Genomic DNA, 17,897 nt, shown 5'->3' on the forward strand with positions numbered 1-17,897 from the left:
ATGATGGCGACTCGTTTTACTTTACTTAGCTGCTTTTTTCTTGCCATAATACAAATTCTAACAGTCTATTCAGTAGGACTATCAGCTGTGTATCCACCTGACTTCTCCTCAACGCAACTGATGGTCCCAACCCCATTTATAAGGCAAGAAATTCCACTTATTAAACCTGACAGGGCACACCTGTGAAGTGAAAACCATTTCAGGGGACTACCTCTTGAAGCTCATCAAGAGAATGCCAAGAGTGTGCAAAGCAGTAATCAAAGCAAAAGGTGGCTACTTTCAAGAACCTAGAATATGACATATTTTCTGTTGTTTCACACTTGTTTGTTATGTATATAATTCCACATGTGTTAATTCATAGTTTTGATGCCTTCAGTGTGAATCTACAATTTTCATAGTTATGAAAATAAAGAAAACTCTTTGAATGAGAAGGTGTGTCCAAACTTTTGGTCTGTACTGTACAAATTGGGAATCTGAATACTTAAGGGGTCTGTATATAGAGAGGACCTGTTTATAGGGGGATCTTGTTTGGGGTCAGTCTGCATACATAGGGGTCTCTTTATACAATGGGGTCTGTATAAAAGCAGACTGGCCTGGAGTCTTTATAGGTATTTAGGGGTCTGCTGAAGGGGGTCATTATGTATCAGAGAGTTTCCCACTTAAGAATGGTGACCAGGATGAAGTGCAGATCCATAACATGATGGACACCACATTGCCCCCCACCGCACTCCCCATGGACCCCAGTGACACATAACGGGGCCCCTCACAGAACAGCAGGGCTGCATGCTTCACTATTCTCCCCATAAAATCTGAAAGAACTGCCGACGGAGGCTCCAAATGCTTCCTTGGGGGCCACGGGGTGGAAATTCGTCACTCGGAGCACTTGGCTTGTGAAGGATGAGAAATACTGATCTATACGGGATACCACCATGAGATCAGGACCAGCTATGGACAGGATAACTGCCTCTGAATGGAAACAAGAGTGCCCTCATTCACTGACAGCAAGTCTATTGGAAGTTGTAGATCTTCTCATTTATACAGAGATGAAACTTCATTTCTATAAAACCTGAAAACTGAATTCATCAGAACAAACCTCCGACATTCCCTCCACTTGCTTCTGGTTGTCCACCTGTAAGAGGCCATTCCTAGCTGTTCGGGAGACTCGCAGTTCATGCCACTGACCACGACTTACCGGCTTCTCACTTCTGAAAGTCAAAAAGGAAGTGCAAGTCAATTTACAGAAAGATTTCCCACATTACAGAATTCCATAGAATAGGCGCAGTACACACTTCTGGCCTCTAGGGGCAGCAGAGGGCATCAATATTTTTTAACTGGATAAGAGTGAACAGATGCAGTACACACATCTGTCCTCTTGGCGCAGCAGAGGACAGCCAGATTTTTAAAGGGAACCAGTCACATTGAACATGGTGTCTGAGCTGCAGGCAGCATGTTATAAAGCAGGAGGAGCTGAGCAGATTGATGTATAGTTTTGTGGGAAAAAATTCAATAACATTTTTTATTTATACATTTAAATTCCTGCTCATTCTGGGCTTTGAAGTCCAGGGGGCGGTCCTCTCAGTGACTGACAGCCTTCCCCCTATGACTGTGCATATAGAGGTAGCTGTCAATCATTGATAGGACCGCCTCCTGGACTTCATTGCCCAGAATTAGCAGGAATTTGAATGTAGAAATTAAAAATTTTACTGAATCTTTTCCCATAAAACTATATATCAGTCTGCTCAGCTCCTCCTGCTCTATGACATCCAGCCTGCAGATTACACTGCATTTTTATGGTGACAGACAGGTGCAGTTTACACATTTTTCCTCTAGGGGCAGCAGAGGCCAACAAGATGCTTAAGGGTTCCTTCACACGTGGAAGATTTTGTGGCAGAAAATTCTGCGACTGAAAATCTGTTTCATTCATTAGACTGGGTCTGCAAGCACTGGATGAGTGTGAACAGGTGCAGTACACATATCCGTCCTCCAGGGTCAGCAGAGGGCAGCTAGATTACTAACTGGATGAGTGTGAACAGGTGCAGTACACAAATCCATCCTCCAGGGGCAGCAGAGGGCATCCAGGTTTTAATCGGTGAATAGGTGGACGGTTCTGATAATGAAGGAAGGAATGATCGATATCTTTAGATTGCAGTGCGACCATTTCACTTTTTTTCCTATGTACATTAGAAGTCTCAGACAGTGCTGCCAGCTATACAGTAGACTTCCTTCCCTGCGCCGCACAGACTTCTTTTTGGTCTATCGAATCATCATACAAAAGCGTAACCCCCTCACCGTATCATCGCTGTTCCCGAGCCGCAGTCAAACCTGAAGACCACGTAGCCGCTGACCATGGTGATCGATACAAAGTCTTTGCTGTCACTGTCGTAGCTGTAGAGGATGGTTCCGTCTTCTGCATCTGGGCGGAACGTCATATCAAACTCCATGAAGGAGAGGTAATGGTGCGGCTCAAATGGCCATCTTGTCACAACGAAGGAACGGGCGGACTCATTGAATTGGGGGATAGCCAGGACGAAAGCTGCAACAGAGGGACAAAACATATATGAGTGAAGTCCATTGGCCCAAAGGGGTCAGGCAGGATTAGAAAACGTCCTTTGGCAACAGTGCCACACCTGTCCACGTGGTGGTATCTGGTATTGCAGCTTAGCTCCACTGAAGTGAATGGGACTGATCTGATGCAATTGTATCCAGTCTAGACAATGCTCTGTGAGCTAAACAGCCCGGACTCCAGACTGATACATTGTAACAAACTAGCAGAGTTGTATCCAGTCTAGACAATGCTCTGTGAGCTAAACAGCCCGGACTCCAGACTGATACATTGTAACAAACTAGCACAGTTGTATCCAGTCTAGACAATGCTCTGTGAGCTAAACAGCCTGGACTCCAGACTGATACATTGTAACAAACTAGCACAGTTGTATCCAGTCTAGACAATGCTCTGTGAGCTAAACAGCCTGGACTCCAGACTGATACATTGTAACAAACTAGTACAGTTGTATCCAGTCTAGACAATGCTCTGTGAGCTAAACAGCCTGGACTCCAGACTGATACATTGTAACAAACTAGCACAGTTGTATCCAGTCTAGACAATGCTTTGTGAGCAAAGCCCATCAGCAGCAGCTGCACAAGCCTTGCTGCTAGTTTGTTACAATGTATCAGTTTGGAGTCCAAGCTGTTTAGCTCACAGAGCAATGACTAGACTGGATACAACTAGCAGGACTAGCTATGGACAGGTTTACTGCCTCTGAATGGAAGTTAGAGTAATATTGGTCACTGACGGCAAGCACAGATCTTGATGTAAGGAAAAAATTAAAACAAAGTCTATTAGAAAGTTGTAATACTTTAAAAATGAAATTCATTTAGATTGATGAAGTCCCTACAAAATGGGCTTCAGCCAGTGATCCTGAGATAGATAGATGACCAGGACTTCATTCAGCCGGACTACAGCACCGCCTAGTGGTAGAATATTGCCTTACACCACTTCATGTAAACTTCAGATTACATAACTTTTAGACAATCATCATCTTTATAATCTTTTCCTAGATGATTACAGGATCACGGCTGCTGGGAACCTCGGTTATCTGGTGCAGCAGAGCTGAGTTAGTGATTATATTTTGGGATATAGGCAGGGTCCATTGTAATCCACTGGTATTTATTGGAATCCATTGCATTTCATCGGCGCCCTGGGGTCAAGAATTGCACTTGCCTTGGCCCTTAATGTTAACTAACAGAAGGGCTCATAGAAAGGCTCATGGTCGGGGGCAATGACCACATCCCAACCTTCCCGAGCTTTTGTGTAGTGAGTGTCGCTGGCAAGTAGAAATGTTGCACAGGGCAGCCCCACCTCTCTGAGGAGTCACTGATGTCATGAGCAAAGTCCCACTGGCATCAGCAAAAGTCCGAGAGGTGATGTAGTATGTGGCACGTGCACCATTTTTCAACATGTGCCCTCCCCACCACAATAGGACATGCACCTAACCTAAGGGATATCAACCATTCATATGACCCTCCTTCATAACATCTCAAAATAACTACAGTCAACGCACTCGTAAACAATAAACCCCCCCAAATAAATATAGACCCTGACAAAACCCAAAAATCAATACAGACCCAGGACTAGATGACATATGTGTTTTACATTCCGGTTTTGAGATCTGGCAGAGGATCTCAAAAGGGGACAAAACACTTCAATTTTGTCCCCATTCATTGTCAGTGGAGACAAAACAGAACAAACCAGATCAGGATGTTTCCGTTTTTTAGGCTGGACACAAAACCACTGAAAGCGACAATTTTGTGTCCGGTCTGCGAAACTGAACAAACTGGATCTGGCATTAAAAACAATGTAAGTCAATAGTGCTGGATCTGTTTTTTTTTTTTTCAGATCCAAAGAAAATGGATCCGGCACCATTGACTTTATTTTTAGTGCCGGATCCGGTTTGTTCAGTTTCGAATTAATACAACCGCATCCGAACAGAACGGATGTATTAAATGAAACTGAAGCGCTTTGCTCCGGTTTCGAGAATCTCTGCTGGATCCCAGAACCAGAATGCAAAATGCATATGTGAATGTAGCCATATACGCCAAGAAAAATACAGACCCCAGATCCGGCCCCAAAATAAATACAGACACTAATCGACCTGCAGTCCCCAGACCAAAACCCAAAATACATACAGTCCCCAAAATGTATACAGTCACCAGAACAGACCCGGACCCCTAAATAGATCACTACAGGTGTAAACAAATAAGGACCCCAAACCAGACCCAGGGGGACCAAAACACTGATAGATCTCCGTTTATGTGGTATCTATCATGTCTCTGATGAATGCAAGTGAAAGTGATTCAATAAAAAACAAAGACCTCAGACCAGACCCCCTTTACTAATGAAGACCCTACACTAGAGCCCCTAAACTAATACATACCCTACTGTCCACACACCAGACCCCTAAAATAATACAGACCCTACACCAAAGCATCTAAATTAATGCCCCAAACTAATACGCTAGTCACACAAAGTTAGGGATATTTGGCTTGTGGATGAAATTTCTGGATGAACCTAAAATGCCCTCTAACCTTTACAGGTGAACTTAATGTGACCTTCTCTAAACTTCTGAATGCACATGTCTAACTGTTCAATGTTTCATTACTTTTTGCACAACTTGTTTTTCTCTAACAAGGAGCTTAACGGCAAAATTCACAGGTGTTTGATCCATGAATAGCCCAATAAATTTCCTGGTTCATTTAGAATTGGCATTTAAACAGTCCTCCTCATCATGCTGTTCACATTTTGACATCATGAGACCAAGACGACACCTAACAATTGATTAACAGTACCTTGCTATTGTGAGGCTTCAAGCAGGATGTTCTCCGATGGAAGTACAGTAGCTACGGAGCTTAGAGTGTCATCAGGAGGTTGTATCAGAGATACAGAGAGACTAAAAGAGTCACAGAAAGGCAGAGAAGTGGACGTCCTTTGGCCACATCCCACACTGATGATGGCTTCATTATTAACAATGCCCTGCGGAACCGGATGATGAATGCCACACAACTCCAGGCACATTTATGGGAGGTGAGAGGCACCCAAGTGTCACGTCAGACCATTCGAAACCGTTTACATCAGCGTGGTCTGCTTGCTAGTAGAGATGTCGCGAACATAAAATTTTCCGTTCGCGAGCAGCGAACGCAAATTTACGCAAATGTTTGCGAACGGGCAAACCGCCATAGACTTCAATAGGCAGGCGAATTTTAAAACCCACAGGGACTCTTGCCTGCCACAATAGTGATGGAAAAGTTGTTTCAAGGGGACTAACACCTGGACTGTGGGGGATCCATGGCAAAACTCCCATGGAAAATTACGTAGTTGACGCAGAGTCGGGTTTGAATCCATAAAGGGCATAAATCACCTAACATTCCTAAATTGTTTGGAATAACGTGCTTTAAAACATCCAGTGTGTGTATACGATCAGGTATGATGTTGTATCGATCAGGTAGTGTAAGGGTTACGCCCGCTTCACAGTGACAGACCAAACTCTGACAGACCAAACTCCCCGTTTAACGCACCGCAAACAACCACAAAGAGTTGTCGTCAATAGTTGACACACTCATGACATAAATTTTATTCCTCTATGCGTCAATCTTGGTGTAGTGATGACTGTGCTCGTGCGCACGTTCGGGAGATTGCAGGCGATGGCGGTTTTTCAAAGCCTATGGTCGTGCTGAGGTAGTTCAGTGACAGTTAAGTGACCCAGAAAACAATGATTCTGCAGTGTGGGCCCATTGTTGGCCTAGTAGGCTTTAATGATCACCTTAGATCAGGGATGCTCAACCTGCGGCCCTCCAGATGTTGTAAAACTACAACTCCCATCATGCCCTGTTGTAGGCTGATAGCTATAGGCTGTCTGGGCATGATGGGAGTTGTAGTTTTGCAACAGCTGGAGGGCCACAGGTTGGGCATCCCTGCCTTAGATGATCACAAAGAAAATTAATGTTTTTTCTATGCAAAATTATCCAGCCGATCGCTTTTGGTCTGTTCACAATGAAGCAACGACCTTATCATCTGGGGTGTGCCAACATTGCCATTGCCAACACACTCATAGAGGTGATCGCTTCATTGTGATACGCAAGCCCCTTCACCACAACAAGGTAACGATCACGAAGGGGAATTGACACATGTATGTGCCTTTTTTTTGTTTTGTTTTTGCAGCCACAGTGCAGCACCAGAGGCCAGAAAAATTAGGCATGTACACATGCCTGAAAAATCTGGTATTGTTGCAGCCGCAACAATACCTGATGTTTTCCAGGCAGAAAGTGCACTAAAATATTGCGGCTTGAACCCTAGTTGGTGGCGGAGAAGTCACGCAAGTCATCCGGCATGCAGAGATTAAATACAGCAGCGTGGGGACCATTTTTAGCCCAAGGCTTCTCATCAGGCCTTTTTTAGTCAAATGCATCCCCCACTGTCAGTCCCTTCGGCATCCATCCCTCATTCATCTTAATAAAGGTGAGGTAATCTAGACTTTTTTGACCTAGGCGACTTCTCTTCTCAGTGACAATACCTCCTGCTGCACTGAAGGTCCTTTCTGACAGGACACTTGAAGCGGGGCAGGCCAGAAGTTCTATCGCAAATTGGGATAGCTCAGGCCACAGGTCAAGGCTGCACACCCAGTAGTCAAGGGGTTCATCGCTCCTCAGAGTGTCGATATCTGCAGTTAAGGCGAGGTAGGCTGCTACCTGTCGGTTGAGTCGTTCTCTGACGGTGGACCCCGAAGGGCTGTGGCGATGCGTAAGACTTAAAAAGCTCTGCATGTCCTCCATCAACAACACGTCTGTAAAGCGTCCTGTCCTTGCCGGCGTGGTCGTGGTAGGAGGAGGAATACTTTCACCTCTTCCCCTGTTAGATTCCCGTTGTGCTGTGACATCACCCTTATACGCTGTGTAAAGCATACTTTTTAACTTGTTTTGGAACTGCTGCATCCTTTCCGACTTCCGGTAATTCGGTAACATTTCAGGCACTTTTTGCTTATACCGGGGGTCTAGTAGCGTGGCCACCCAGTACAGGTCGCTCTCCTTCAGCCTTTTTATACGAGGGTCCCTCAACAGGCATGACAGCATGAAAGACCCCATTTGCACAAGGTTGGATGCCGAGCTACTCATGTTCCGTTCCTCGTCCTCACTGATCTCCCCCAGCCACGTACAACACCACGGGTCCCAGATAGGTGACAACGAGCACCCTGGGATGCCTGCTGTGGTTGGTCTTCCTCCTCCTCAAAGCCACATTCCTCCTCTGACTCCTCTTCCTTAGACTCCTCTTCCAGCGTTGCCGCAGGTCCAGCAAGTGATGCTGATAAGGCTGTTTCTGGTGGTGATGGTGACCACAACTTTTCCTCTTCCTCTTCACGCTCATCCACGGCCTGATCCAGCACTCTTCGCAGGGCACGCTCCAGGAAGAAAACAAATGGGATGAGGTCGCTGATTAGGTTTGTCACCTCCTCAAAAGGACGCATGAGCCTACAGGCATTGCGCATGAGTGTCCAGTAATGTGGCAAAAAAATACCCAGCTCCGCAGAGGCTGTCCTAGCACCCCCGAACATTAGGAGTTTTGAATTCCAACGTGTCGGGCTGTCGCAAATCAAGCGCCTCACTGGCATGTTGTTTCGCCGCTGAATATCGGAAAAGTGCGCCATGGCCGTGTAGGAACGCCTGAAATGGCCACACACCTTCCTGTCCTGCTTGAGGACGTCCTGTAAGCCTGGGTACTTATACACAAAGCGTTGTACGATCAGATTCAACACATGTGCCATGCACGGCACATGTGTCAACTTGCCAAAATTCAATGCCGCCAACAAATTGCTTCCATTGTCACACACCACTTTGCCGATCTCCAGTTGGTGCAGGGTCAGCCACTGATCCACCTGTGCGTTCAGGGCGGACAGGAGTGCTGGTCCGGTGTGACCCTCTGCTTTCAGGCAAGTCAACCCCAAGACGGCGTGACACTGTCGTATCCGGGATGTGGAATAGCCCCTGGGGAGCTGGGGGTGCAGTTGATGTGGAGCAAGACGCAGCAGCAGAAGAGGACTCAGCCGAGGAGGTTAGGGAAGAGGATGGAGTAGGAGGAGTAGAGGAGGTGGCAGCAATCCTGCCTACAAGTCGGGCAGTGTCACCAACTCCGCTGCAGAGCCACGCAATCCATGCTTGGCAGCCGTCAGCAGGTTTACCCAATGAGCAGTGTAGGTGATATACAGTACCTGCCCTGACCGTGCTTTGCAGACCAGGTATCAGTGGTCAGATGGACCCTTGCCCTAACACTGTGTGCCAGACATGCCATGACTTCCTTTTCCACAATAGAGTACAGGTTGGGGATTGCCTTTTGTGAAAAAAAAATTCGGCCGGGTACCTTCCACTGCGGTGTCCGAATAGCTAAAAAAATTTTGAAGGCCTCAGACTCCACCACCTTGTATGGTAAAAGCTGGCGGGCTAAGAGTTCCGACAAGCCAGCTGTCAGACACTGGGCAAGGGGGTGACTTTGTGACATTGGCTTCTTACGCTCAAACATGTCCTTGACAGACACCTGACTGTGGGCAGATGAGCAGGAACTGCTGAAGGTGAGAGGCGGAGTGGCGGGTGGTTGAGAGGGGGCAAGGAGGACAGCAGTGGTTGACGTGGCTGAAGATGCTGGACCAGGAGGAGGATGGCGGCTTTGAGTTTGTGTGCTGCTTGTACTCATGTGTTGATCGCATAGGCGTTTGTGATGTGAGATCATGTGCCTTCGCAACGCAGTTGTACCTAGGTGGGTGTTGGACTTCCCACGACTCAGTTTCTTTTGGCACAGGTTGCAAATGGCATCGCTGTTATCAGAGGCAGACACACAAAAAAAATGACACACTTCTGAGCTTTGCAATGACGGCATTCTGGTGGTGGCAACAGCATGCGTTGATTGGCGTGCTGTCCGGCTGACCCCGGGTGCCGATGCATGCTGTCTGACTGTGCCACTAGCTCCTTGCGACGACCTCCCCCTGCTTCCAACTCGTCTCCTCCTCCTCTCTGTCTCCCCATCTGAACTTTCCCCCTGTTCTTCTTCTCTTCGAGCGGGCACCCACGTGACATCCACGGACACATCGTCATCATCAACCGCTTCACTTGTATCTGACAACTCAGCAAAGGAAGCAGCAACGGGTACAACATCATCATCATCATCACACTGTACGTCCGTGTGTGTAATGCTGCCTGACTGAGACATATCCCTGTTATCTGCATCCTCTGGCAATAATGGTTGCGCATCACTAATTCCTTCCAACTGATGTGTAAATAACTCCTCTGACAGATCAAGTAAAGCGGCTGTGGTGCTAGTGTTGGTGGTGGCGGCAGGCGGGCGAGTGTTAACTTGAGAGGTACCCGAAGCTGAGCTGGAGGAGGATGGTGCGTCAAGGTTCCGAACGGAAGCTGTAGAAGATTGGGTGTCCTGTGTTAGCCAGTCAACTATGTCCTCAGAACTTTTCGAGTTCAGGGTACGTGGCCTCTGAACACTGGGCATTATTCTAGGGCCAAAGGAAATAACAGCACCACGACCACGACGGCCCCTGCGGGGTGGCCTGCCTCTGCCAGTCATTTTTTTTTAGATTAGTGGTACTATGAGTGCAAGGTACTGTGTCACCATATATGAGTGGTGGGCAGTGGGCACAGTACAGTCTGTGGGCCTGACACTCACTGGCAGGCAACTGCAATTATATTACAGAGGAAAAAATTAAATTAATTTTTTAACAGCAAGGTGCTGTGCCACCCTATATGAGTGGTGTGCACACAGTACAGTCTGTGACTGAGCCTGCAGCCTCTCACACACGGGCAGGCAACTGCAATATATACAGTATAAAAAAGCAGACTGATGTACCAGCCCTAAAAAGGGCTTTTTGGGGTGCTGTCAGGACGCTGTCCTTACAGCAGATGAGTCTTTGAGGACTGGAGTGGACACAGAACACTGGCCTAGCTAACGCTTTCCCTATTAATTCAGCAGCAGCAGCAGCACTCTCCCTGCTCTCACTAACACTGCAGCTTCAGAATGAATCTAAGATGGATGCTGTCCTTGCTTTTTTAGAGGAGGTGGGAGGGTATGCTGATTGGCTGGAATGTGTCTGCTGACTGAGGTACAGGGTCAAAGTTTGCTCAATGATGACGTATATGGGTGGACCGAACATCGCATATGTTCGCCCGCCGCGGCGAACGCAAACAAGCGATGTTTGCCGGGAACTGTTCGCCGGCGAATAGTTCGGGACATCTCTACTTGCTAGACAACCTGCAAGGTCATCGTCTTGGAGGGGCCAGGGAGCATCTACGCTGGACCAGGAACCAGTGGGTCTCAGTGCTGTTCACTGATGAAAGTCCATTCACGCTGAGCAGAAATAATAGCCGCCAATGATGTTGGAGACATCCAGCATAGCGCTATGCACAGGGTCGGCGCTTGCATATAGGCAAGGGGGGCAATTGCCCCCAGGCCCCCGAGTCTTTAGGGGCCCCAAAGCCCACCATCCGACACCGGCGCCGGCCCGCAACTAACAGCAGGTCACAGGGAGATGAACGCTTCCATTGTGGAAGCGTTCATCTCCATAGTCATCTGTATCGCCGTCTTCAGGATATTGATACAGATGGCTGTGCTGTGGGGCAGGGGAGGGAGAGGAGTCTCCCTTCCCTGTTCCTCTGATAGGCTGCCGGCACAAGGCCCGCAGCCTATCAGAGGCCGATGCAGCGGCGCGTTGACATCATTGCGCCGCGTGAGCTGTACAGCGCGGGACACAGGCCGGAAGAGGCCTGCATCGCATCGCTGTGTGATGGAGGTAAGAATAAGTGTTTTTTTTTTGTTTGTTTTTTAATACTGGACTATCTGTTACTGCCACATGGGGGGAGCGGGAGGCACTTGATACTGGCACATGGGAGTGGGGGGGTTAGCACTTGATACTGGCACATGAGGGGGGTTGGCACTTGATACCGCACATGGGGGGGTTGGCCCTTGATACTGGCCCATGGGGGTGGGATGTTTGGCACTTGATACTGGCACATGGGGGAGGGGTTTGGCACTTGATACTGGCACATGGGGGGTTGGCACTTGATACTGGCACATGTAGGGTTGGCACTTGATACTGGCATATGGGGGAGTTTGGCACTTCATACTGGCACATGGGGGGGTTTGGCACTTGATACTGGCACATGGGGTGCATGGAGAGGCACTTGTTACTGGCACATGGGGGGGGGGGCATGGAGAGGCACTTGTTACTGACACATTATTATGGGGCACTATGGGGGCTTCTACTGAGGCCACAAAGAAGGGGTATTTTATATGGGGGGCTCTGTGTGGTACTAGTATTTCTGCAGTATAGTATTGGGGAGCACAGTGGCACAGTATTGGGGGTAGTAGGATGATTTGTGCAGAAGATGGGATGATGATAGAAAAGTAGTAAACTAAGATTTTTTTGTTGTTGTCAAACTGCAGAGATGGAAAATGGCGACAAAATGGTGGTCTGGTCTGAAAGGAGAAGACGAGGACAGAGAACATCTACATAAAAGGAGACGTCACTGGATCTAAGAGGTATGGGGCGCTGTATTTCTGTAGTGATGGGGGGATGTTAAAATCAGCAAGTGTCATGTGTGTGGGTGAGGGGGCCCTTATTGTTTTTCGCCCCAGGGCCCCATTTCACCTAGAACCGGCCCTGGCTATGCATCAGCCTTTGGTGGTGGTGGTGTTACAGTATGGGCATGTGTCTAGTGAATACAGAACTGTCCTACACTTTGTGAATGGTCCAGTGACAAGCCCATACTACTTGAATAACATCATTAATCCAGTCATTGTGCCTCAGCATGAACAACACAGGCCTAATGTCATCTTCATGGAGGACAATGCTCCAGCTCATCGAGGTCCAATCATTAGGGAACGGCTGCTAGAGACTGGGGTACCTCAAATGGAGTGGGCTGCACTTTCTCCAGACCTGAATCCCATTGTAAACCTATGGGATCAGCTCAGTCGCCGTGTAGAGGCTCGTAACTCTGTACCCCAGAGCCTCAATGACCTGAGGGCCTCCCTTCAAGAAGAGTGGGATGCCATGCCTCAACAGACAATAAGGCGACTTGTGAAAAGCATGAGACTTCGCTGTCAAGCTGTAATTGATGCTCAAGTTCACATGACAAGTTATTGAGACACTGACATATATGTGGCGGTATACCCAGCACTGGTGTTGGTTTTTGTTTCAATAAGTTGTTTGAGACGAGGAAATCCCCATTGCTGCTTCTACTTAAATGCCCTACATTCATGATATAATGATACTGGAGCAGGAACTTTTTAAGTTTTTCATAAATTTCACACGAAAGCCAAATATCCCTAACTTTTTGTCAGTAGTGTATATAGTCCAGACCAAAGCCCCTAAACTAATACAGACCCCAGAGTAAAGCCCCTAAACGAATAGAGACTCAAGAACATATCCTAATTGAATATAAACCCCAGACCCCCTAAATTAATGCAGATCCTACAGCATATCCTCTGAATAAATACTAATTTAGACCTACTGCAGCTAATACAGACGCCAGACCAGACCCTGGTTCCTGCAGCTTGTAGTCCCCTTCACACCCTGGCACTGTCACATACGATATCTTCACACCAACCCCCGGAGTCAGGCTGTTCCCTTCAGCTGGGAGTGAAGAAGACTGCAGGAATTGGGTGAGTATTATTCCGGACAAGGTGCCTAGGAGATTTCCTGACTCTTCTTGCAATCTAGGAGGTCTCCCCAACTTTTGAGAGACCTTGGACATTCCAGGACAGTTGACGATCATGGTCAACTTGTGGGATTTCTAAATGATTCTTAACATCTTCACATTTGGAGACATGTAGCTGTCAGGCTCACCTTCCTCACAGTGACGTCCCTGAAATCCAATAGGACACAGACACATGTAGGAATCCGCTGACTTGGAGGTGCAGGTGCCGCCATTAATGCAGGAAGCCTCGTCACAGACCCTGATGCTGCAGTCACCTGCGTACAATGGATGAGCAGGTTATAGCTGAACAGGAGCCGAGTATAATTCCTGAAGAATGCTATATACATGATAATCACTCACCTACATCCGATCCACTTAGAGCCCTTCCCAGGGGCCACTGCCTCATGTCAATATTCCTGCCATTCACAGACAGAGACTGGACGCAGCCTTTAAAGCCCCGGTTGGTTCCCGCTGATTTTACCAGCCAGTAGATACTTGGTGCACCGCCCAGATAGAAGGGGGTTCGGAAGGTGATCTTACTGTACTGACCCTGGTGAAGGGGAGTGCAAACAGATATATGTTCAGTGCTTTAAGAACATCTTACCATGTTATCTATTCATCTACAGCTGGAAATAAAAGTAAGTCAACCCCTCAGAACTACCTGCATTTCTGCATTGTTTTCTAAAACACAATGTAACTAAACTAATAACACAACCAGTCAATACCAGTCATGCATTTCATCCACAGTGATTGGAGATAAAGTACAAACCGGATTCCCAAAAAGTTGGGACACTATACAAATCGTGAATAAAAACTGAATGCAATGATGTGGAGGTGCCAACTTCTAATATTTTATTCAGAATAGAACATAAATCACGGAACAAAAGTTTAGACTGAGAAAATGTACCATTTTAAGGTAAAAATATGTTGAATCAGAATTTCATGGTGTCAACAAATCCCCAAAAAGTTGGGACAAGGCCATTTTCACCACTGTGTGGCATCTCCCCTTCTTCTTACAACACTCAACAGACGTCTGGGGACCGAGGAGACCAGTTTCTCAAGTTTAGAAATAGGAATGCTCTCCCATTCTTGTCTCATACAGGCCTCTAACTGTTCAATCGTCTTGGGCCTTCTTTGTTGCACCTTCCTCTTTATGATGCGCCAAATGTTCTCTATAGGTGAAAGATCTGGACTGCAGACTGGCCATTTCAGTACCCGGATCCTTCTCCTACGCAGCCATGATGTTGTGATTGATGCAGAATGTGGTCTGGCATTATCTTGTTGAAAAATGCAGGGTCTTCCCTGAAAGAGATGACGTCTGGATGGGACCATATGTTGTTCTAGAACTTGAATATATTTTTTCTGCATTGATGGTGCCTTTCCAGACATGCAAGCTGCCCATGCCACACGCACTCATGCAACCCCATACCATCAGAGATGCAGGCTTCTGAACTGAGCATTGATAACAACTTGGGTTGTCCTTGTCCTCTTTGGTCTGGATGACATGGCGTCCCAGATTTCCAAAAAGAACTTCGAATCGTGACTCGTCTGACCACAGAACAGTCTTCCATTTTGCCACACTCCATTTTAAATGATCCCTGGCCCAGTGAAAACGCCTGAGCTTGTGGATCTTGCTTAGAAATGGCTTCTTCTTTGCACTGTAGAGTTTCAGCTGGCAACGATGGATGGCACGGTGGATTGTGTTCACTGACAATGGTTTCTGGAAGTATTCCTGAGCCCATTCTGTGATTTCCTTTACAGTAGCATTCCTGTTTGTGGTGCAGTGTCGTTTAAGGGCCCGGAGATCACGGGCATCCAGTATGGTTTTACGGCCTTGACCCTTACGCACAGAGATTGTTCCAGATTCTCTGAATCTTCGGATGATGTTATGCACAGTTGATGATGATAGATGCAAAGTCTTTGCAATTTTTCGCTGGGTAACACCTTTCTGATATTGCTCCACTATCTTTCTGCGCAACATTGTGGGAATTAGTGATCCTCTACCCATCTTGGCTTCTGAGAGACACTGCCACTCTGAGAAGCTCTTTTTATACCCAATCATGTTGCCAATTGACCTAATTAGTGTTAATTGGTCTTCCAGCTCTTCGTTATGCTCAAATTTACTTTTTCCAGCCTCTTATTGCTACTTGTCCCAACTTTTTGGGGATTTGTTGACACCGTGAAAATTTAAATCAACGTATTTTTCCTTTAAAATGATACATTTACTCGGATTAAACGTTTGATCTGTCATCTACGTTCTATTACAAATAAAATATTGACATTTGCCATCTCCACATGATTGCATTCAGTTTTTATTCACAATTTGTTTAGTGTCCCAACTTTTTTGGAATCCGGTTTGTAAGTGAACCTCTGAGTTAATAAGTTCTACAAAAGCTAATTGGCAAAAGGTGTTTCAATTAAGGATATGAGATTAGAAGTGTGAGTTTCACAGTGCTTTACACATTAAATGAAGGCACACAAAGCCTGGTTACTGACCAATCTGTTCTCAAGAAAGATTGGTTAGTGGGAATCAACTGTGAAGCATGATGGAGAGGGCATCATGGTGTGGGGCTGGCAGAGGTATCATTATGGTTTGGGGCTGTTAGAAGGGGTACCATGGTTTGGGGAGGATCATGATTTGGGGCTGGTGGGGGGGGCATCATAGTTTGAACCTAGTCGAGTGGGACATCCTGGTTTGGGAATGATGAAGAGGACATCATGGTTTGGGACTGGTGGATGAGCTTTCATAGTTTGGAGCTGGTAGATGGAACATCATGGTTTGGGGTTGGTGGAGGAAGCATCATGGTTTGGGGCTGGCGGAGAGGGATCATGGTTTGGGGCTGGTAGAAGGGGCATCCTGGTTTGGGGTTGGAGGAGGGAGAATCATGGTTTGCGGCTGGGGGAGAGCCATCATGGTTTGGGTCTGGTAGAAGGGGCATCCTGGTTTGGGGTTGGTGGAGGGAGCATCATGGTTTGGGAATAATGGAGAGGCATCATGGTTTGGGGCTGGTAGAAGGGGCATCTTGGTTTGGGATTGGTGGAGGGAGCATCATGTTTTGGGGCTGATGGAGAGGAATCATGGTTTGGGGCTGGTAGAAAGGGCATCCTGGTTTGGGGTTGGTGGAGGGAGAATCCTGGTTTTGGGTTGGTGGAGATCCATAATGGTTTGGGGCTGGTAGAAGGGGCATTCTGGTTTGGGGTTGGTGGAGGGTGAATCATCATTTGGGGCTGGTGGACGGAGCATCATGGTTTGGGTTGGTGGAGGGAGCATCACAATTTGGGGCTATCATGGTTTGGAGATGGTAGAAGGGACATTATGGGTTTGGGGCTGAAACATGGGAATCATGGTTTGGGACTGGTTGAGGCAGCAAAATGGTGTGGGGCTGATGGAGGAAGCAAAAAGGTTTGGATCTGCTTTCCTGTCATAGTGCCTGGACGCCTTGTGATGATCAAGGAAATAATAAATTTAAGGGTGCATGAAACTATTTTAAAGGAAAATGCAGACAGCATACATGGTCTCAAGTTTAAGAAACATTGGGTGATAATGTAATGCAATGACCCAAAGCACAGAAGTAAATCAGCTAAAGAATGGTTGAAAAAGACTTGCATTTTGAAATGGCAAAATCCTGACCTTAGAGAGGTTATCCAGGTAAAAATAACGATGACCTATCCTTAGGATAGGTCATCATTATCACATTGGCGAGGGTCTGAGTCCTGGCACCATCACCAATCAGCTGTTTTAGGGAGCTGCTGCGCTCACCTGAGCATTGGTGAGTGATACAGGCTCCGAGCAGCTTTTCAAGCACAGCGCCGTTTATCCTATAGTGACAGTGGTTGATATTGCAGCTCAGCCCCATTGACTTCAATGGTCAGCTCATTTCAAAGGGTTCACTTACTTTCTATTGCAAGTCTTGCTACTTGTTCCTATAGTAATAAAAATCCTAAAACAAGGTAGAACTGCAATCATACAGCTCTGCTCTGTTGTTCCCTGTTATCAGCCATTTTGCTCGCTGGAGTGTTCTTCAATGGGATGTCTCCACAAATTGCATCTTGCACTTTCATGAGCTCCTAGATTGACCTCTGGCCCCCATCATCTAAAGACTTCCTTCACCCTACAAGAGCCATGTGGTCACATGCTTTGCATAGCGCTGTAATTTCGGCACTGTGTGGCGGTCTTATTTAGACACAGTGCCACATTGTTACTGGGTTCATATGATCTCTTGTATTGTCTTAGAATTGGGGTCCTGCCATAGACTTTGCCCCCAGCTGTGTATTTGGTATCTTACCGGTGATCTCCCAGACACTGCTGCCCCATTATCTAGCTGGATCCATCCATTAAGACCTTCTCTGTACAGCGTTACAATGTGCCAGGCGCCTGGTTTGATTTTATTGTCGCTAGTGATGACTGCTGTCCCAGTACCGCAATTATACCTGGAAAAGAGAAGGTTAATTGTACAAGGTGTGTCATTGTCTTAAAGGGAATCTCTACATTTCTTCATCATGTTGTTTTTAGCTCCAAAATTCCCTGATGGTTATAGGGGTCAGAGGTCTATGTTCTGGTAGATACAGAGCTCAAACCCCCCTGTATATATTTAGTTATATGATAAACTTCTGCTTCCTGCAGCCACCACTAGGGGGAGCTCACACTTACTGTA

At 46.9% G+C, this 17,897-nt stretch overlaps 1 protein-coding gene across 1 annotated transcript in view; it reads right to left on the minus strand.

The window, feature by feature from the left end:
• EGFLAM (EGF like, fibronectin type III and laminin G domains) overlaps positions 1–17,897 on the minus strand; it is a 129,256-nt gene that overhangs the window by 17,056 nt on the left and 94,303 nt on the right. The window contains exons 12-16 of the mRNA XM_040420956.1: positions 17,529–17,673; positions 13,603–13,792; positions 13,392–13,517; positions 2,290–2,533; positions 1,094–1,205 (exon numbers count right to left, since the gene is read on the minus strand). Coding sequence (XP_040276890.1) covers positions 1,094–1,205; positions 2,290–2,533; positions 13,392–13,517; positions 13,603–13,792; positions 17,529–17,673 — 817 coding nt within the window. The remainder of the gene's footprint in view (positions 1–1,093; positions 1,206–2,289; positions 2,534–13,391; positions 13,518–13,602; positions 13,793–17,528; positions 17,674–17,897) is intronic.

The sequence above is a fragment of the Bufo bufo genome, chromosome 2, assembly GCF_905171765.1.
Source record: "Bufo bufo chromosome 2, aBufBuf1.1, whole genome shotgun sequence".
Taxonomy (NCBI): Eukaryota; Metazoa; Chordata; class Amphibia; order Anura; family Bufonidae; genus Bufo; species Bufo bufo.